At 59.0% G+C, this 21,007-nt stretch overlaps 1 protein-coding gene across 4 annotated transcripts in view; it reads left to right on the forward strand.

The window, feature by feature from the left end:
• JADE2 (jade family PHD finger 2) overlaps window positions 1-21,007 on the forward strand; it is a 114,399-nt gene that overhangs the window by 54,755 nt on the left and 38,637 nt on the right. For all 4 annotated transcript variants that reach the window (XM_067304736.1, XM_067304733.1, XM_067304735.1 and 1 more), the window contains 2 exons: window positions 1,672-1,757; window positions 9,136-9,293. In XM_067304736.1, the coding sequence (XP_067160837.1) occupies window positions 1,672-1,757; window positions 9,136-9,293 (244 nt within the window). The remainder of the gene's footprint in view (window positions 1-1,671; window positions 1,758-9,135; window positions 9,294-21,007) is intronic.

Consider the following 21,007-nt stretch of genomic DNA (forward strand, 5'->3'; position numbering starts at 1 on the left):
TCTCGGTTTCTTGTGACTGTCACAGTGATTTGATCTGCGCCTTGCTGGGAATTTGTGGGATCCCCCCACTTCGGGGGATCTGCCTAACCAAACAGCCAGGAACGGAAGGAACTTGGCTAAAGACACGGAGCTGCTGGGCCTTTTCCTAATGGGATGATGGGGAGAGCCCAGGGGGTCGGGAAAGGCGGATCTTGCTGGGCTTGGCTGCGGTTCCCCCGGCTGTAGCCAAAAGAATTGTCAGTGGGAGCGGAGTTTGCACGGCTCCCGCGGACGCTAACCTGCTGCTTGGCTGCAGGGCTGGACCTCCCTCCTTCCCTCCTTCCCTCCTTCCCTCCTTCCCGCTGCCCCGGGGAGGCGTCGGGGCTGGCCCGGGCCTATGGAAAGCGTCGCGGGCTTGGAGCGGGCTCTGGCAGCAGCTCTAGCTTCCCGGGAAACGCAGCATCTCCGCTTCAGAGAGGGGCTGATTTCGGAAGCTGCGCTCCCAACTTCCCCTTCCCGAATCCCCAGCTCCTCCGCGGCGTGCCGAACCGAGCTGCGTTAGCCGCCTTCTCCGCCTCGTGGGGCTGAGGCGTTTTCAATCGTGGCGTTAAACGCCGCGGCCTTATCTCCCGTGGACGTTGATCTTCGTGCTGCGGGTGGTAGCTGAGCTGCTGGCGAATGCTCTCCCGCAGGATAGCTGCGGACAGACCGATGCCCTTCTTTTCTACGCCCGGCCAAGAGGAGGGGGTAGCGGCGCGTTGTCGTCGCCCCCCGTCGCAGTGCCACGCTGCGGCTTGAGGAGAGGGGCCGGCTGGGAATTACTGCCGCGGTCTCCCGGCGCGAGCTGCGGCTCTGCCCGCGGCCCTTCGAGCGGCTCCCTGAGTAAAGCGACTTTTCCCGCTCCGCTTATCCAGCTTTTTTTTTTTTTTTTTAGGGGTAGTAGTGATCATAACACATTCGAGTTAGAAATAAAGATTAATAACGTAACGCTTCCATCGCGCTTCAGGCTTCGACTGCCCTTGCCTTGGGGAGGGGGCAGCGGTGGCGATAGTGCCGCTCGCACGGGATAACCAGAGTCTGTTCCCGATGATCCCGGGGTAAAGTAATCCCAAATCCCGGCGCAAACACTCTCGCTGCTGAACGTGGCGGGAGCGCGGAGCGGATCCCGCGGGGTGGCTCCCCTCCGCTGCCGGGGGGGCCCGGGCCGCACGCACGCGCCCCGCTCACCCGTCCTGCCTCTGGCAGAGGGGCTTTATGCAGTTTTTGGCCAGCACTTTTTTACCGTGAAAGCTGAAGTCCATGGGGCAGTTCGGATGCTTATCTTTAAGCGTCCGCGTTAGAAAATTTTAGTCCTGCCTTCTTAATTTCTGACGCCAGCGGATGCCTGGTTTCGGGGTGTTGCGCCCTGGCTCGTGCCCTCCCCAGGCTGTTCTCGTTTAGGACTTTGCTTTTCTCCCTCCTGGTCTCTGCAGGTGACAAGTTTTTTAAGTTTTGGGGGTCTCTGCCCCATCACCTCCAAGAGTAGGAAGGGGATGTTCATCTGCGTGCGCGAAGTGCCCTGAGACGTGCCCAAAACAGGGGCCACGTCGGGTTTTATCCCCTCCGGGCGCTGACCCGCGGAGGCTGGAGACGGAGGCGGCGGCAAAACTCAGCCGCTCCCGCGGGTAATTTTCCTCTCTTGCCTCGCTGCAGGTCACACCACGTCCGCGTCGAGATGCTCCAAAATCCCGAATACCAAATCCAACTGGTCAAGGCAGAAGGAGAAGAAGCCCTCTGAGGTACGTGGCTCTCGAGGCTTTCTCCGAGCTCGAGTTTCCCCCCTCCGGAGCCGCGGCGGTAGCCAGCAGCCCCCCAGCCGGCTGCGGGCAGGGTGCTCCTCCGAGGAGGAGGAGCCGCACCGCTTCCCGCGGCACACGGGTATTTCCAGCCTCGGTGGCCGTCCAAGGTGGACCCGGGAGGTCCAGCCGCGTGGGGACCGTGGGGTGCTGAGCTCCCGCGCTGGGGTCCACCTGGATAGCCCAGGGACACCCCCTGGATGCCGGGGCACAGCGGCACCATGGAGCGGGGGCAGACGTGGGATGTGCGGGGAGGCGCGAAACGAGAGATCGGAGGAGGAGGCGATGCCGTGCCGGGCACCGGGCTGCCACTGTCACCGTTGGACCTGCGTCGCGTCCATGAATTGCCCCGGCGTTGGGCCTCTCCCGAGGAGGCGGCCCGGGGAGCGCGCGGACCCCTGCGCCGGCCGCCCTTGGCGTCGAGCCGAGCCGAGCCGAGGTTTGGCGGTTTTCCTGTGGCCAGCGCCTGAGCTGCGGCCGCGCGTGGTTCTTCCCCGCGCGGCAGGTACCTGCCTGCTTGCGTGGTGCCCGCGGGACCGGCGGGTTGTACGGGCACCGGTGCGGCTCACGCACCGCACCACACCGCACCGCACCGCTGCTCGGCCCGGGAAAACCCTCCGCCGGGAGAGCCTGGGTCACGAAGTCGCCTTCTGCATTACCGGCGCAGGCACCTTTTTGCCTTTAATTACACTTAACCAGCCGGCTAGGAGTTTACCTGGCTGCTAACGAAGTCGCTGGATTTAAGTCCGAGCCCAGACTCCGAGCGAAAACACTCCTGGGCTCCGTGGAGGAGGTTCAGCCCCAGCTCCCGGCGTTGCTGCTCTTCGCAGGCGGCAGGAGGATGCGAGCTCGGTGTGGTGCCGACCGGGAGACGGGCGGCCGGGGGCCCTCCGAGGCCGCGCTCGTCCCGCTCTTACGCACAGCGGATGGTTTGCGGTGAAACCCAGCTCCGGAGCAAATAAAGTGGAGCAGAAGCTGAACGGTGCACGGCTTGGCGGCTGCGCGCGGGCTGCCCGAGACCTGAAACAACGTGAGCAAGAGCAGCGTATCCGAATTGAAAGTACGGGGGAATTTTGGAGGCAGCGTGTAATTACTCACGCTGGCGTTGTGCCACGACGCTCAAGCTCACAAACCGTCTTTTGCAAAGTGCAGTGGGAACTCGACCAAGTGCCGGTGGTCCAGGTCTTGGCTTTACCGCCCTCGTCCTGTATCTTCTCCGTTCCCGCTGGGGCTCTGCGTCCAGCTGGATTCGGCTCCGAGTGAAGCCCCGAGACCAGCACAGGGCGTCCCTAGGTGTTGGCATGGCGTTGCCCGCTGCTGCACGGCAGGTCCGGCGCAGGTAGAGTGCAGAGCAGTGCTTTGGATTGATGGATTTCCTCTTGGACGGCATCTTCCAAACTTTTCCACAAGCAACCCAGTTTCTAATCTTACCTGTAAGCAGCCTTTGGCACTTCTGTCCCACCCTCTGGATCCGCTTCTGAGTCTGGGCTCGGGATCCTTCGTTTGGGAAACACTGCAGAGTTTGGGAAATCCTGGGGCGTTTCTTGCGGGAGCACTGACGGATTTCAGGCACAGACCAGGTGTAGCAAGGACTTCGAAGTTTAAAACATAAAACGTGCCACCGTCAAACTTCCTTCACGTGAAACACCGAGATGCTTCACGTGAAACCATTTCGTGGGAAATGCTGAACACCTTTTTCTTCGTTATCACTGGCAGCGTGGGGGAGTCTTTTGGCGAATGGAAGCTATGGGAAGGTAGCGCAGAAGGCGCAAGAACCCCATTGCTAGGCGCTGAACCCCCCCGGGCAGCGCGCCCCCGACGCTCTGAGGAAGCAGGACAGCCTTTTCGAGTAGTCGCTCACGCTCGGTGTTTGCAGATGCTCATATCTTTCCGAAGAGCTGGCCCGGCCCTTCCCGTGCTCCGCCAGCGCCGAGCTGCAGCCCGGCCGTGGGCAGTGCCGGCGCGCTGCGACGCTGCAGGGGGGCCGCTGCTGCGGGGTGGGCTGGGGGGGAGCAGCGATTTGCAGTGATTTGCGTGGGCAGGCCGGGGGGGGAGCAGCGATTTGCAGTGATTTGCGTGGGCAGGCCGGGGGGAAGCGGCGATTTGCAGTGATTTGCGTGGGCAGGCTGGGGGGGAGCAGCGATTTGCAGTGATTTGCGTGGGCAGGCCGGGGGGGAGCAGCGATTTGCAGTGATTTGCGTGGGCAGGCCGGGGGGGAGCAGCGATTTGCAGTGATTTGCGTGGGCAGGCCGGGGGGGAGCAGCGATTTGCAGTGATTTGCGTGGGCAGGCCGGGGGGGAGCAGCGATTTGCAGTGATTTGCATGGGCAGGCCGGGGGGGAGCAGCGATTTGCAGTGATTTGCGTGGGCAGGCCGGGGGGGAGCAGCGATTTGCAGTGATTTGCGTGGGCAGGCTGGGGGGGAGCAGCGATTTGCAGTGATTTGTGTGGGCAGGCTGCGGGGAAGCAGTGATTTGCACCCAGGGATAATCTCGGAGCGCCCGGCCCCTCTCGGAGCCGTGTCCCCGTGGCTCGGCGAGCGGGCTGGAGCCTGCGCCACCCTCCCGGTGCCCCGGGACAACCTGAGCGGGAGATAAAAAAATCAAAGGCCTTGGTGTTACGTAGTTATTAGCTAGGTCAGGGGGTGACGTTTATTATGAAAGGCTCCGCGAGAAGGGATTAACTCTCCCCGTTAAAAACCACCCAGCACAAGGCATCTGGAAAAACAAGCTTCTTAGCATGGAAAAGTACTGAGCTGTTTGTAAACACCCGCGCTGGAGGCCGCTGCCAGGGAGCGCGATTATATTTATCGGTGCCTGTCACAGGGCTCTGCCCAGGCTCCTCTCGGACGCGGCCCCGGCGCGCGGCCTCCGCGCCGCGCTCCGCAGCGCCCTTGCGCGGGGACGTCCTTCGCGAAGGTGGCCGTCACCCCCCCTGCGCTGCCCGCAGTGCCGTCCTGCCCCGGGCCCTAGGGCAGCATCCCTTTTACATCCCTTTACAACGATTTGGCTCTTCTAGCTGCTCCTTTTGGTTTCCTTTTAACAACCATCCGCATTTTTTTATCATTTCCATTTTAAAAATATAATTATTGTTACATGAGATTTTTCTGGTTTTTTTCAGTACTGCAGGTACGTAACGGTGCGATGCAATGTGCATTTAGCCACGGGGCTCTCCGCGCTTTAAGAAAGGCTTTACGAGAGGCCGTGTGGCCAGAGGAGACCTTTCTCGGGCAGCATTAGGAAAAGCAGACGCCTCTGCCGGGAGGTCGGGCTGCAGGGCCCTGCTCCCTTTCGCGCCGCGGGCGCCCGCGCAAGGGGAAGGACTGCATCCTCCGTGCCGCGGAGCAGCGGCCCGCGCTTCGTCCCGCGGTGCCACCGCGGCGGCGGCAGGGCGCCGGTGAGAGCGTCCCCGTCGCTGGGCTCGCCGGAGGGAGGAGGCGCGGGCGCAGTGGTGTTCGGCTCGCGCCTCTCCCGCGCCGTCTGGCCGGCGAGCGTGTTTTGCTTGTGGGCACGCGCCTGCTTTTGAGCGATGGGCTGGGTTTCTCTCGGGCGGGGGAGCAGCGCTTTGCGGCGTGGAGCGCTTCGCAGAGGCTTATTTTTGCTGAAGCTTCGGCGGGGAGAAACGTTTCGGCACGTAAACGGAAACCGCGTGACGGCTGCTACTGCTCCCTGCCCGCTCCGCAGTCAAGAGCCGGCGCGGAGGTTGTCTGGCCGCCCCGGTGATCCCCTCCGAAAGCGGCAGGCTCTGCTGGGTGCCGGAGCCGGGAAGAACCCGGGAGCCGGGGCTGGGAACAGGAGAAGCGGTGGGAGCTGGCAGAGGCGAGCCGTCGCCGTGCCGTGCCGTGCCGTGCCGTGGGAAGCGCTCGGCGAGGCCGGCCACAGCGGTGCGAGGGGGCTCCCGAGGGCGGCGGGATGGCAGCTTTCCACGGGGAACGCCGGTGGCCAGCGCCACGTGCCGAGCCGGGAGCGCCGGGGCAGCACTAACGAGCTGCTGGGACATCCTTTCCCGTGCAAAGGGATCCACGTTATCCAGTCGCTTCGTCGGCTTCCTCGGCAGGCCGCGGAAGGGGGCTGGACCGGCGGTCGGAGCCGCAGGACGGCTGTACGGGGCGCATCCGTGCCGAGGAACGCGATCTTCGGGAGCGCGTTCACCCCTCGCGTGTTCCGGGCGGCCGGGGCGGCGGCAGGGGGAGTTTGCGGGCGCCGGCGGAGCAGCGGGGAGGCGGGAGCGGGTGGCGGAGCAGCCCGGCCGCAGGGACGATTCATCAAAGCCCGCACCAGGGAGGAGAGAGTAAACACCGCTTTTGAGGGGAAATTGCTTGTTTTCTGGTGCGCAACTTTCCCGCCGCCGCCGGGTCCTTGGTTCATCAGCGCCCAATTTATCCTTTATTTAGCTTTCATAAATAATTCAGAAGAGTTGGAGGAGAATAATTGAGTCTTTTCCCAACCCTAATCCCAGACAATTCAAAACAAAACGACGTTTAGGTTACAATTTGGGCATATTAGCTGTTGGTGGGTTTCCAGGCAGCGGATCTGCTTTCCTTTACGATCCCCGCGGCATGCTGTCGTTCCGGCGGGGCTGCGGTTCGTAACGCGAGCGTTTCCAGCGGCCGGCACGGGGGCGGAGGCGACCTCGCCGCCAGGGCTTTGGGGCCGTTTCCGGAGGGGTTTCGCCCGGCAGCGCGAGCCGCCGCGGAGCTGGTCCCGCCGGGGCCGAACGGACGGTCCGAGCTCACGGCTACGAGCGAAGGCAAAGGTGCTCGTGGCTGCGCCTGCGCGGGAGCCCAGGGCTCCGCACTGAGGCTGGGAGCGCTGGAAGGGTTATGACATCTCACGCGTTCCCTCTCATGCTTAATTAGCATTTATCTTAACCTTTTCCTTTTTTTTTTCCCCCCCCACTGGCAGCGTAGTAAAATGTTACGGTGGCGTTCATAACAACGAATTTATAGCGCACAGAGACTTAAAGGAACTTGATCTTTCTCCAGCTGAGCCTAATTTTGGCTGCAATATGTAGGCTGGTTTTTATGCGTATTGAAAGATGCACGGAGGCCGTGTCCGGGCAGCGCAAAGGACCTTTACGGAGGTGCGCTCAAAAACACCCCCCAAAGCTGCGCCAGGAAGGAGGTACCGGTGCACTTCAAAGAGGTCCCAGCACAGGAAAGGTTGTTTATGTGTTTGTATTTGACTCTAATTGCGTTATCAGCTGAGACTCTCAGGATTAAATGAGCTGACCTAAATAGTGGTCTCAGTGGTCTTAGTTAAATGTCTGGTTTCCTGCACGTTAGCCAATTTGGTTTCCAAAATGCTCTCCACAGCGCTTTATTTTTGTGTTGAAAGTGTAAAACCAGAGCGTCTCGCTTGCTGTAGTTCTTTCAAAGCAACACTCATTTTGAGAATAGACACCGCGGACGGATTAAAGAGCCTCTGAAGCAAACACCTGATCCGCCGCGGCCCTGCAGAAGGTGCCGCAGAAGTAGCTGAGGCAGAGTGGTTCGAGCTAGCTGGTGTCCACGTGCTGCTGCTGGCACTGCCTGGTGTTGCTGCAGCTAATAGCAGATGGTGGAGAGGAGAAGTCATCCATTTTCATTTACAATTTATTTTTATTCCGCGAGAGACAGGATTGCTCGAGTCGTTGCTGTCAGGCAATCCTCTGGAAGGAAAACCTTATTTACCGTGATGGGGTTTTTTTGGAGTGATTTTTTTCATCGTGGTGTATTCAGGGAAGGGCCAGAAGTGAAACGAGAAGGAGCAAATTCACTGTCCGAGGGGCTGGCGGGTTTTCACAGAGCAGGGGCTCAGTGGGTCCGTGAGAACCTCCGTGTGTCCGGCTGCGGACGCGTGAGCAGGCATGTGCGTCACCATCCTGACACCTTCCCATTCCCTGAACAAGCTGTTTTTTTCCAAGGCTCTGAACTCTATCTTTCCCCTTAGGAACAAGACAGAAAAATAAAATGCAAAACCGCTTTATAATTTAGCAATTCCTTTGCATCTCCGCTGGCCCAGCAGATGGCTGGAGAGCTCACGGAAACGTCCCGGGCTTTGCGCTAAACCCCTCCGTCGCCCAGTAAGCGGCCGCAAACGTCGCCGATATTCGCTACAAGCTATTCCTGATCATCTCTATTGGGGCAAAATTGGGGTATATTCTGCTTTCGGCTATTCCTGCATAAATCCAGAAGCCGGTACCTCGGGAACGGGGTTTGTCCGACGGGTGCTGGGTGCCGCTGGGCTCGAGGGGGCAAGTCCGCGGCAGCGCCCTGCTTGCGCCGGCGCCGGAACAGCCTCGCCGCCAGGGACAGGGGCCGCTCTTAAGTGCCGCGAATTTGCAAAAGCTTCTCTTGGCTGCATTTTAACAAGGGCGATTTTTCGGGGAAATTTAAAGAACCCCCGGGGCGATGCATTTCGCGTGAGAATTAACGGGCAGAAGGGGAGAGCTGCTGAAGGCAGGGGGAGCGGGGCTGGTCTCCCCGCGTCTCTACCAGGTGGCGATGTGCCTATGTTAAGGCCATTGAGCCCCTAAGAGAAAACAGCATGTAATTTATTGCATTTAATGCTAATTTCCAGCTCATGTCTCAGCCTAGTGCCCACGTGCTGCTCCCTGCCCAGCTCCTGCTGTCCGGGACCGCGGAGCGCTTGCTCCCTCGCCCCATGGGCGCCGCAGGGGCTCCGGGGCCTTACGGGGTTGTGGCAGCGGGTGCAACAGGGACCCAGGGTCTCCCTGCTGCCTCCATCCCCACCGGCACCCCGTGGTCGGTTTGTCTCCACAGCTGCACCCAGGTCTTCCACCTTCCTCCAGGTGAAACCGCTCTGCCTTCTCAGGGTGGAGGCTTTGCACTTGGAGCCGCAGATCACGGGAACGCCCTGCAGGGCTGACCAGGAGGGGTTGCAAGGATGCAGCAAGGGGTGAAGCAGCAGCTTGCACCCGGCCGTGCCCTTTGAGACCCGTCGTTGCTTGGAGCACCCCTTCCCCGCAGCGTCTGCCCCGGGTGCTCGGGCACCGCGCCGGGGAGCAGCGCCTCGGGAAGGCGTCCTCCTCTTGGGACACCTAGGGCCCTTCGCAGACCCGGGATAGCTGCATCGGATTGGAGAGGGGGTAGTTTTAAAATATATCCGTCTGGTGGGAAAAACTGATTGTGCGTGCCAGGAACTGACCTATTTTCACCCCCCCCCCCCATTGCTCCATATGGGTCCTTCATCATGCCTGGGATGGCTAGTTCCTCGGGAGCAAGCTGGAAACGGGAGTGCTGCCTTGCCTGGGAAACGCTTGTGCTGTCTGGCACCTCTGCCAAGCCTTTTAAGACTGCCCTTGGTGTCTCTCTTGGTGTAGGTCTTCCGTACCGACCTGATCACGGCCATGAAGATCCCCGACTCGTTCCAGCTGAGCCCGGATGAGTACTACATCCTTGCGGATCCCTGGAGGCAAGAGTGGGAGAAAGGCGTGCAGGTGCCCGCGAGCGCCGAGGCAATCCCCGAGCCCGTGGTCAGGTAAGCGAGGCGGCTCCGGCTCCGGCTCCTTCCCCCTCCTTGGACAGGCTTCTGGGCGTCGCTTTGCCCCTCCGTTGCTTTGAGAAGCTTCCCAGATAACTGGGGTTTACGCGGCCGTCTAAACCGTAGCGTAGAGTAAAGGCAGCAGGCGGAGCGGGAGCTTGAGCGAGGCTCCCCGTTGGCTCCCGGCTGGGCGGTTTTGAGAAGGCCTGCTAAAACCAGAGGGGGGTTTAAGCAAACCGGCATGGACACACGTGGTGCCTCAGCCCCCTGCGTAGCCGGCGGATGCAGATCCATCTGGAAGGGCTGCGCTGGAGCTGGTGTTTTACGGTGGGGTGCAGGAGTCGGCCCCTTCGTTAAAAACTTCGGTCTCTTCGCTCAAAGCTGTTCTTAGATATGGAAAACGTGATGGGAATGCAGAGGTCTGGGGGCTTGAGGAGCAGCAGCCCAGCAAACGTCCACCAAAGCGGCGAACACCCCCCCCAGACCCGGCAGAGGAAAAGTCTATTGGTGCAGCTCGGTGTCGCACCAGCTATTTTAAAATAGGGAACCGTGGTTTAAAATAGCCGGCGAAGCAGCTGCTCGGGCAGCAGAGAAACGTGGGTGAGCCGCTCCGCGCTCGAGATGCCGCCTGGGCTCGGCGCCGGAGCTGCCGCCGGTCCCTGCCGCCGGTCCCTGCCGCCGATCCCTGCTCTATCGAAGCAACTATTTCCCATCGTGTGACTGCCTCTTCTTGCATGTCCCTTTTTTTTCCCCCCCTTTTCTTCCCCCGAATCGTTCCCATTTTGGGGTTCTCGGCCCCCCAAGGCGCTGCGGGTCCCCACAGGTGCCCCGCGTGTCGGGTGGCTCTGCGAGCCGGGTACGGGAGCGATGCCGCCCCGGTGCTTGGGACGGGGCCGCGCCAGGAGGGGCGGCTTTGCCCCCCGAATCGGAGGGGTTTGGTGAAGTCGGTGCGTCCGGCCGGTCCCGCGGCAGCAGCTGCTCCTGCAGCTGCCGGCCCGGAGTTCGGAAGTCAACTTGTGCGTGCAGCTCGCCCCCCTTCCCCGAGGGGAAACGGAGACGGAAGTGAAACTCTAAAGAGTCCGAACACATCAAAAGGGAGGTTGTAAGGGGGCTCTTGAGTTGATTTAATTCTTGAAGAAGAAGAGGAGGGGGGGGAAAAAAAGCCTGAACAATCCTATTTGTTTTAAGCTTTCGCCAAAGGTCGTGCTTTCTAGGGTTGCCAGTGTGCAGCGGTGCCGCGGGCTCCCAGGTGCCAAGTCCCGTGTTCCAGGCTGGCCGGCACCAATCACTCACATCGAGTTTGGGATCTGCTCGATCCACCGGATCCTGTCCCGAAACAGCTCCTGGCTCTCCATGTGGTTTTTGCTCATTCGGTTATCCTTGAGCGCGGTGCTGCTCGCTCATCCCCGAGGAGTCGCCTCTTGCAGCGTTTCGGGCCGTTTCTTATGTTCCTCAATGTGGTTTGGGATTGTCCCAAGCCACCGCGAGGAGATGGGGATCTCGGTGGTGCGAGGTGTCTCTCCTGTCTGGCAGCTCTGGCTTGTAGCGGCCTCTCTGCCGTCAAGCACAAGCTATATATGTATATATAGATATTTGTGTGTGTGTGTATATATATATATATATAAAAATAATGTGCCTTACCACAAAGGTATAAAGTTGTGGCGCAACGGAGCGTGTGGCCTGTGGGTTTCGGGCAGCAGGGGATGGATGCCCCATGTTAATTAACTCGGTCGTGCTAATGTCATCCCTCCTGATGGATAGTTGTGTGCAAGATTCCTAGAGGGAGGCAAGGAGGGAGAAACCGTTTGGTGATCTGGAAGCTGGCAAGCAAGGCAAGCAGTTCCTGGAAAATCCAGCCCATCCTGCGGGAACGCAGGTCCCTGGCTGGGGAACTGGGGGCGCTTAAGCAGCGAGCGGCTCTTGCAGTGGGAGGGTGTCGGAGTCCCTTCCCGCTCCAGGAATAAATCTCTCCCTCCGAAAGGTATGTCGTACTCGGCGGCTGCTGCTGCTGCTCTTTTCATGCTCCGACTGGGCTCTTGGAAACGAGCTCTTCCTACTTGCGTGTTGCCTCTGGGTTTTGTGGATCCAAAGCTGAAAATTAGATTTTGAAATGTTTTATTTTCTGGAGCTCTAAAATGTCAAAGCTGTGGGTGAGGCAGAAGGAAAGAGCTTTATTTTAAGGAATGCTTTCCCCAGAAAGCAGCCGCCTGGAAACGACTTAACGGAGAGCCACCTTAAAAGCGCGGGTCCTTTGCAGGCTAGCGCAAACGGCAGTGCCATTGCGTAGGCAGCGCTGGGGGCAGAGGAACATCTCTTGGCTCGGCGTCGCCTGGCTGGGCTCTCGCAGTCCTCGCCTCCCTTGTCCCGGCTGGGTGCTGTCGGGGCCACCCGGGCTGTCGGGCAGTGCAGGGGACCAGCTCTTCCCTCTCTGGCTCCCAGTACCGCGCAGCAGCACGCGTGGGAACTTCTGCGGTGCGAAGGGCTCCAGCGTGGGTGTAGGAGCCCCTGGAGGTTGAATGAGAACGGGGGAAATGAGCAGCTAAAGCGAGTTTCCCCTCTGGTGGCAGCTGGCATGGCAGGTTGTCCCGCTTTGCTGAGACACCTCAACATCTCCTGCTCCGTGAGATCCAGGGAGTGATGACAGTGCGACACGTTTCTGTTGGAGCCCATCGCTGGAGGGTCTCCCCAGGCTTCGCAGAAGCACAAGTCAGCCTTGCAGCCCCCTTGTGAGCCGCTCGCCAATGCGGCCATCTCCCCAGTGGCTAAACTGAGGCGCAGAGCTTTCGGCCGAGAGCCCGGTGAGGACAAGCCGGCCTCGCTCCCGGGCCGGTGCTGCCAGCTGGTGCTCCTCGGAGGGGCTGGAGATGGGTTTGTCGCATCCCAGCTCCCCCAACCCCAGCCAGTGCCACCAGCCGATGCTCCTTGGAGGGGCTGGAGATGGGTTTGTCGCACCCCAGCTCCCCTGACCCCCGCCAGTGCCACCAGCCGATGCTCCTCGGAGGGGTTGGAGACGGGTTTGTCGCATCCCGGACCCCGGCCAGCGCCTGGGGCAGGCAGCGGTACACAGGCAGGCACTGGGTGCGATCTTGGAGCATCTCAGCGTGGTCTGAGTGCAAGGATTAAACGAGCAGAGTAACGGAGCTGCCACGGACAGTTGGGAGGTCTCGGAGCATCCGGGCCGGGTGCGGGTACCGCTCCCCTCCTGTTGCAAGCAGGGGAAGCAGCTTTAGGCAAACGCTGGCCGCTCTCCCGCGGTCGCGCAGCGGCAGCGACGAGCTCTGGAGGACGGCGGGCGATACCAGCTTGCCGCGAGCTGTCTGGAGTCGCGGAGCGGCGTTGTGTCTGCGCAGGGGGTGCGGAAACCCGGCCGGCGCTTCTGGCCCTTACTGCGGCGGGTGGTGGCGGCGAAGCGGCCGTGACGCCGAATGCCTCCTCCATCGGCTGCGTCCGGCGCGCGCCGTGGCCTGGGCTCGCTCGGCAGCGAGCGTAGCTCCGTAAAGCGATGGCGCCTGCGTGTGACTGAGCCCCTGCGCGGGCTTTAGCCCTTGCTCTGTGGGGCGATTTAGCGTTGCCGGCGTGCGCCTGCATCTAGCGGTGCCTCTCGCGCGAAGGCGCACGAGCATGTGCTGCGTGCTCGGTTCCCTGTGAATTTGCACACAGCAGGAGGACGCGGAGGAAGAATGCTGCTCGCTGGCAGCCTTCCCGGATATTCTTGGCTTTGCAGATCTATACTTGTATCATCGCTGTGGCCCTGTTTTAACAGAAAACAGAAAGTGCTGTGGCAACAGGGAGGCACAGCCTCCGAGCGGGAACGCGGCGATGGCGGCGGCACTGGCGGAAGCGCTGTCGCGAGGGCAGCGCCGCGTGGGCAGCGTGGGCGCGGGACCGTCCTGTTCGCTGCCCTCTGCTCCCTGCTGACCCCTCTGCTCCGAGAGCTGCGACTGCAGCTACCAACCTGCTTGCAGAGCCGCCGCTCGCCGCGAGCGCTTGGCGTCTTGCACCCCGCTTGCAACGTGGAGCTGCCGGGGCTTTGCTTCCTTCGAGCTGCGTCGCTCCCCGGCGCGCCCCGCTCCCGGGAGAAGTCCTCCCAGCAGCTCGCGGAGGTCCGGTGGCCGTTCTCGTAGGTGCCGTTTTGCCGGCGGTGATGTTCGTGTCCTGGTTTCCCAAAGCCAACAGGGCTAGTGCTGCACCGTTGCAAAACGGAGCGGAAGGCGGCACGTGGGAGAGCGGCGAGCGGAGCTGGGGAAGCAGCAGCCTGGCTACGAGCTCGCGCCGGAGCGTTTGCGCTGCCGAGGCGCGATGTGCTGGGGGCGGGGGGGAATTAAGTGTAGCACCATTGCTGGACGTATTACTGGGCGGCATCGCCCCCGTCCCTCCCCGCGCAGGAGCTGCGGCCACGTTGGCCCCGCCGCGGGCTGGCTGTTGGCTCGTCGGCAGCGTCCCGCGGGGCTGCCGCAGCTCAGGTCCCTCTTGGAGCAGGGCTTTCCTTAGTGTGACCCACCTCCGCTTTCTTTTTTTCCCCCCCCTCCTTCCTTCCCTTTAGCTCATAGAGCAGCGTGCACGTTTGGGGCTGCCGATGGCCCGGTACAACCCTGGCGTTTCTACGGAGGGATATTTCTTGGCTCAGTTATCCCTATCCCGTGGCCTTGAGCCTGCCTCCGTTCTAGTCCGCTTCCGTAATACGCATGCGGTTCCCTCTCGGGATCGGAGCGTTCGGCCTGATCAAAGGAAATGAAAATCCCAGCCGAGGGGTCCAGGCCCCGAACCCTGGGGACCGCGGCTGCGGGAGGAGGAAAGCGGCTGCTTCGCCCATCTACCCGGTCCCTGGCCCCCGCGGTGGTGGCCGTGCCGGCTCGGCAGCTGGCCGGTGTCTCTTGCTGGATGAAGGGCAGCAAACCCGTGTCCCCGGGACCGTGATGCTGATTCACCTCCCACAGCTCTGCCGCTGCCGTCATGAGGTTTCTGGGCCAATGTTGCAGCCCACATAAGCAGGGGCCGGTTGGTCCAGGGGGTGATGGATCCTGTCCGTCCTTTAGACCTCGGTCGTAGGGTGGGACGCGTCGCCGTCGAGGCAGGAGAAGGGTGAGCAGAGGCCTCGGGAGGTCTGGACGCGGCTGTGCAAGCAAAGGATGGCATCAGCGATGCAGGGAGCTGTCGCGGCATCTCTCGTTAGGGCAGCGCGTCGGCTTCGTTAGCAAAGGCGTGATGGCCTGGCAGGATGTCTTGCTCCATCGGGTCCAAACTGTGAGCGGCTTTAAGTCCGCGTCCTTGGATCCGTGCCATGTGAGACGGGCTGAGGGCACCTCCAGGTTCACAGTCCCTGGCAGGTGCGACGAGCACAGAAACAAGGTGCGGGATGGGACAAAACGCTGGTTCCAGACCCAGCGCCGCTGAATGCCTTGGCGAGGAGTAAGCGTGACTTACTCTGCCCCGTTGCTTTTAATCATTTCTGTTTTACAACCTGCCTGACACGTTCTCGTGCACGCTTTCAGCAGGTCCTCGCCTTTATTAGTTTGCTACGGGAAACATGTTAATCCAGCACGTTCTTACCTAGGACTGAACTGCTTGGATTTTTATTTTAAATGTTTGCTAATTCTCCCTGTGGATGTCTGTGGTTTTTACTGGATCAAGCACACGGAAGGAAAAGCGTATTGCAGCGGCGAATGTATGGAGCGAGCGGGCTCGATTTCCGCAGCTCTTCAGGGCTCCGTGGCTCGTGGTGGACTCGGGCAGTGGCTGCAGCCAGCTCCGCATCCCGCCCCGCCGCCTCCCTTCCCCATCCAGGATCGTCCGTTCGATGTACCGCCGGCCAAGCCGTTAGGGGCCCCAGTGCCGGCCGCTCGCCATCGGCAGCAGGAATTAGGTCGCCGCGTGGGTTTAGTGCACCTTGCGTCCCCGTTGAATAACGCAAGGAAGCGTTACTTCTCGGGTGCTCTGGAGAGTGGTGGGACGACCGGGAGAGTTTGGCAGCTGTCGGAGCGGGACTGTTCATCCAGCTCGTGGTGCTGCCGTTAACAGTCTGGTTGAACGTCGGCATTTCTGTGAGCTGACACTGTAGAGGCACCACGTTACTGGGCGCCGTGGGGAGCGGGATGAGAGCTGCTAGGTGCGTTGTTGTTGTACTTGAAGATCTGGAAGATGCACCAAAGCAAGTTGTTCTTTGGTAGAAGCATGTGGCTGGTGCAAAAGGCAGGTGGGCTCCCTTGTGTCTTTATGGGATGGACTATGTGCTTCTTAAGTGACTCGGGGTCAAAACCGTCCCCTTGTATATCAGGGTTCAACGGTATTACAGTGATTCAAAGCAGATAAAAAACGCGGATGCTACCATTTCGGATTCCTCGCAGCTTTGGTTTCGTTCGGTTGCTTTTATGTAAGAGGAGACCTCTGCGATTTGCACGGTGCCAATAGGCAGAGTGCTGGTCTTTGTGCCCCCACCTTTGCCTGGGGCTTCCTGGCGCTCTGCGGCTTGGCCGACGCAGGCCGGGGCCGACTCGTGCCCCGCCGTGGCGGCCGCTCGCCGCAGCGGCAGGTGCATAGCTGTTGCCTGTCTCTTGCAAAATCTTCCTCTGTTCTCCATTAGTAGGTGGATACAAATAAAAGTTGGGCTGTTTGCATTATTGAAATAATTGTGGAAACATTATCTGGCTCAGATAATTAATTCCAGATGCGTTAACGTTAGTAGCTTGGCTTCAGTTGCATGAAGAAGCAACGTTTTTTTTTGTCTCTCTATTTCGAGCGAACACGCGCTCAGATGTCCCTGGCTTTCCTGGGAGCCCTTCCCAAGTACATGTTACTTAATTACATGGGAATGAGCAAAATTCTAGCAACTGGCATTCTCTGTTTGAAGAAGCTTGGCTCCTAAGCTGATCTCCGGAGGGCTCCCAGGTGGTTCGTGGTACTTTGGGAGCAGTCGGAGAGGGATTGCGGAGTGGCGAGCCCCAGCGCCAGCTCGCCAAGGGGGGGGGTCTCCTCCGGGCCTTCATGGGCCCCCTGGCTCCTGCTCCATGCGGGAAAGCTTTAGTCTGCAAGATGGAAAAGAAAAGCTTTAAGATGCCTTTGCACTTGAAGCATCTCCCTGGCTTCTCCACCCATCACTTGGACCCGCTGGGCGCTCGCCTTTCCTGCTGGCCTCCCGCAAGCCCGCGCACGCGTTAGTCTGTGCAGACCGCTTACACGGACGCCCCTGCGCACTAAAAACGGTGCGTGTATGTTTTGCTCTCGGCCCAGACGCTGCTTTTGTCTAGTCAACCAGAAAAACATCTGTGTTTTGTTGTTGGAACCAGCCCACCATCAAACCGCGGCGTGGTCATCCTCGTCTATCCGGGCAGCCGTGGTTTCTCCTCTGAGCAGAAGCTCTGCAGATGGAGTCGTGCCGCCTCCGCACCAGCAGCCTTGAAGGTTTGCTTTCCCCGGCACCTTCTGGGTACGGCACCCAAGGGCTCATTGACCAGGGCTCTCCTCCGGTCTGCATCGAAATTGTTTTCTGGGCACCGAGTCAGAGTTGAGACTTAAATAATTCATTTGTCATCTGCAAGGCGAGAGAAAAACGTGGCAGTCGTAGGTTGTGTCGGTGGAAATCTGGATGACTTCTCAAAGCCGTGCCCCCAACCTCCTTCTTCGGCCGGGCGCTCGGCGGGGCGGGAGATGCCAGAGCGCCCGGTCCGTGGCTCATGTTAGTAAATGATGATAATAAATAGCCTGATTAAACTGCGCTACCCTGTTTAAAATCAGGCCAGTTAATTTAAAATCTTCCTGATTAAATATCTTCTTGGCTTTCTCTCTCTTCTTTGAACTGAGCCTTAGGGTATAGTTTTTGGCTCGTGGTTTCAGACTTTAATAGAAGCCTTAAAAATGGAATAAGTAGGCCTAACGCTGGTCAGAAATTTGGGCCTGGGTATGCGAAGGGTTAGAAAGTCTGGTTTGGGGGTACTGCAACTATCATTAGTGTTGCCGTTTCGCCAGAGTCTGCAATTTCTGCCGTTTTCCCCTGTGTCGTCAGCTGTGTTTCCCCTGTGTTTTCCTAACATCTTAAATCCTGCTCGCTATAGAGTAGCAATAATGTCTATAAAACCTATTAGCTTAAATTCATAAGAAGACTGGGCATCTGGTCTGAATGGCCTGCTAGATACTAGTTTAATAAACAGAAAATGGAAATCGTCCCTTTAAATTGCAGAATGCCTTTTTAAAGTCCGAGTATGCTGCAAAGAATTCCCTCGTGCATAGAGCTGGCAGTAATAACAGGATCAGCGTCCACCGAAGGTTGCTGGCAGAATTATCTTTCCACTGACTTTCCTAAGCTGATTTATTTATGGACGCTGGACAAGGCTAATTTAGACTGGAATGTAGGTAAAGAAAATATGATTGACTAAAGCCTTCATTGTAATAAAATTAAGTATTTGCAGAAGAGAAACACTATACGGGATTATTTACTTCTAGCTAGTACATTAAAAGGGAGCATATAAGGAAAAATGCTTTCTCCCTTTAGCCAAGTGAAGCATTCAGTTTACGGAGATGATTAACCATGGGAATTTGCTGAGTATTTTTTATTAACGTGTAATCTTCTCTGGGGATACATGCGATCCTCAAGAGTCTTGGGGTCTACTTACTCCTTTTCTTGAAGTGCCCTTGAGACCCACTTTTACACTAATGGCCTCAGGTTTGTTGTGCTTTTTAGACTGATCGCAATTTTCAGCCCCTCCTTTAAATAAGCTCTTGATTGATGCGGGCTTTCTTTAAATGCCGTGTCCCTATCTAGTTGGGTAAATAAAGGAATAAATGCAGCTCCAGGGTAATCGGGGTCCTTCAGGCCACTGTTGTAAGGAAGGCTCAGCTGGGAAGGAAGGTGGTTCAGATGGGAGCAGAGGAAACCACCTGGCTGTCCTGGTCTCCCCCCTTGGTGTCCTTGCCTGGGGGGCCTGGACAGCTGCTCCACCATCGTTTCTCCGCTTGTTTCGGCAGAGCGGCTGCTTCTAAGCTGGAGGGCGTTGGTGGTGACACCCGAACAGCAAAGGCCCTCACCAACAGCTGTGATGGGAAAGAGCTTGGATCCCACCACGAGGTCCCAGCTGGAAGAGCGCTGGGGGAAGCATCGCGGTGTTGCGTTGCGCAGTAAGACCTGAGGTAGCAGCCACGCTTTCGCCCCTCTTCTCCGGAGGGGAGCAGTCCTTGGCGGTCAGGGTTATCGGGAGCGGCAGCAGGGTGCTAAGGGAGATCTTGCACGCGTGAGCCCTTGCCTGTGCCCGTCGCGGTGGTTACGAGCCAGCAGCAGCAGCGTGCATTGCAGTGTTTGCAGGGTTTTGGGTGCTGCCGAGCCGTCGGGAGGCCGAGTTCGACCCGTCTCCCCGCACCGGGAGCTCTGCCAGCTGCTCGGAGCTGCCGGATGGTCAACATGGCCGCGGGCGAGGGGGAAAGTTCAGCGGTTGCAGCTTCCCCGCTGGGCTGCCGCCTTACCCTTCCTCCCTCGCCTCCCTGACCCTTCCCGATGAGTATTCCTGCCCTACCAGCGCCAGTTTGGCTCTCCCGCAATGAGTCAGCCCTGTCCGTTGCCCAGCGGCTCGTTCCCACCTCTGGCACGAACTCGGTGCTGTTTATGTGGAAAAGAACCGTGTCATCCTGTCCAGGCTGCGTGTAGGCGCGCGGCCGGCCACGCTTGGCCACCCCTCCCAGGGTTGCTTTAGGTCGGAGAGAAATGGCTCATCCCGGGGTTATGGGTCTCCTGCATGCGGGTGCTCAGCGAAGGTGCTCAGATACAGCAGATGCTGCTGAGATCCCTGCCCTGTCCTCCCTCGAGGACATCACAGCCAGGAGAGGTCCTCTCTTTCCAACATCTCCTCTTACCTGCAGGGCTGGACTTGGTGGGGCTCTGCTGGGGACTTGGAGGAGGTGATAGCAAGTGGTGGCCATGGGTGGTTTAGACGTGGAGGAGCGCTCACAGACCTTTGGGGCATCACCTGAGGAGCTCTTCCCCAGGACTGCACTTTTCTGTGGCAAGAATGGCGCCATTTGGGAGGTCAAAGTGCTGGTCGTGTCGGTCGGCAGCCAGGTGTTTCTTCAGCTTGCTCCTCCACCTGGCTCTGGAGGCTTTCAGGAGCATCAGGCTTGCTGGTCATCGGCATCGCAGGCAGCCTCTGGTGTCCCGCTGTGGGCTCCGGCTAGCAGGGCCATGCTAGGAGGGTTTTGTGGGGTGGGTGCAAGGTCCCGTGGGTCACGAGGTCGTTATCGGAAGTCGCCCGTTGGTTGTGGATGACCGCTGATCCTCGGGGGGAGGCAGCAGACCCTTTCCCAAGGGGTGGTGGAGCGCTGCTCTGTTCAGATCCTTCTGCTGCGTTACTTTAATAAAAGCACACAGGCTTTCTACCCGAGTAAAACTTTACGATCCCGCCAAGAGATTTCTACTTGACTTTTTTTTTTTTTTGAGGATTTTTTTGACATGAAGAAAACCTTCATGTTGCTTTAATAGGGTAATGATTTTCTTTAATGCACCTATAGTTTACTTGGTCACTTTTAGGCCATAGCATTTGTTTCTGCAATGTTTTCATTTCCCACTTCGGCGTTATTTATCCTCTGCCCACCTTCCCGTTTTCGTTCATTTTTAAATATTGGTCTCTCCTACTATGAGTCACCCAGGCCTGTGACATTCCCCAGTCCCACTGAAGCAGCACGCTCGGTACTTTCTCTTCTCCCGACACCCTGAGCACTTCATGGAGCCTTTAAAGCTCTGAATCTTGCCTTGTCCACGTGCTTCACAACGCACTTATTGCTGCGTACAGTTGTTTTTCGTTGCCGCCGTTCTCTAGTTTAAGAGTGGTTCTTTGGAGCTTTTTGGGGCATGTTCTTGTGTTTGCAGAGCTGCTCCCCAGGGGTTGGGGGTCAGTTCACCGCCTGTGCCCAAAACAGCAAAACTCTGGGGTTGGGGAAAGCTCTGGTGGGTGCACGAAACTCCTGTTCTGCTGCGGAAACGTTCCCCGGCTGGACTTGGCCCCGACGCTGGTACCGGGCGGTGCGGAAAAGCCAGCTGGTAGCCGTCGGCCTCGCGAGCGCCGCGGTGATGAACTCGTGCGTGATGAACACGTGCATTAGCGTGCGTCCCGGAGGAACGGGTTGCTTTTTGGGAATACTGTTCCACCCTCCAAAGCAAATCCAGGTGTCCGTGGGAGGCTGCACGCCTCTGGCTGTCGTATCGCGCTTGATTTTCCCCGGAACGTTACGTGGCGTGCGGGAGCCCGCCTGCCACCGCGTACGGGCAACTCCTGCTCCCGAGCTGGAGGCACCGTCACGGGCGCAGAAACCGGCTGAACGGTTCAAGCGGAGTTTACTGGGGCATTTGCGAGCCAAAAACCTCGTGGTTAAACAAGCGCTGCAGGTGAGTCAGGGATTTGCTCTAGACCCGGCTGCTAAGCAGGTCCACGGGGCTTTGCCAGTGCAGACCAAGGGGCTTCGCTGCCCACGCTGCGTTTAGCAAGTGCTCTGCTTAAACGCTAGCTATTAACGCCTCCTCGCCCGGGAAGACGAGGCCTTGGTGAAATGAGTTTTCAGACCTCAGCTTGCTTGTGCCTAAGGAATGTAGTTTTCCAGAAACCACCCCGTTAGTATTATGGGCCGTGACAATTTTGGGAGGATCCCAGGACTCTGCCGATGGGCAAGCACAGGCGCCTGTTGCCCCCAGCAAAGGGTGCCGGTTGCATACGCAGACCGCGGTGGCTGGTGCGACA

This window comes from Apteryx mantelli, chromosome 14 (assembly GCF_036417845.1).
Source record: "Apteryx mantelli isolate bAptMan1 chromosome 14, bAptMan1.hap1, whole genome shotgun sequence".
NCBI lineage: Eukaryota > Metazoa > Chordata > Aves > Apterygiformes > Apterygidae > Apteryx > Apteryx mantelli.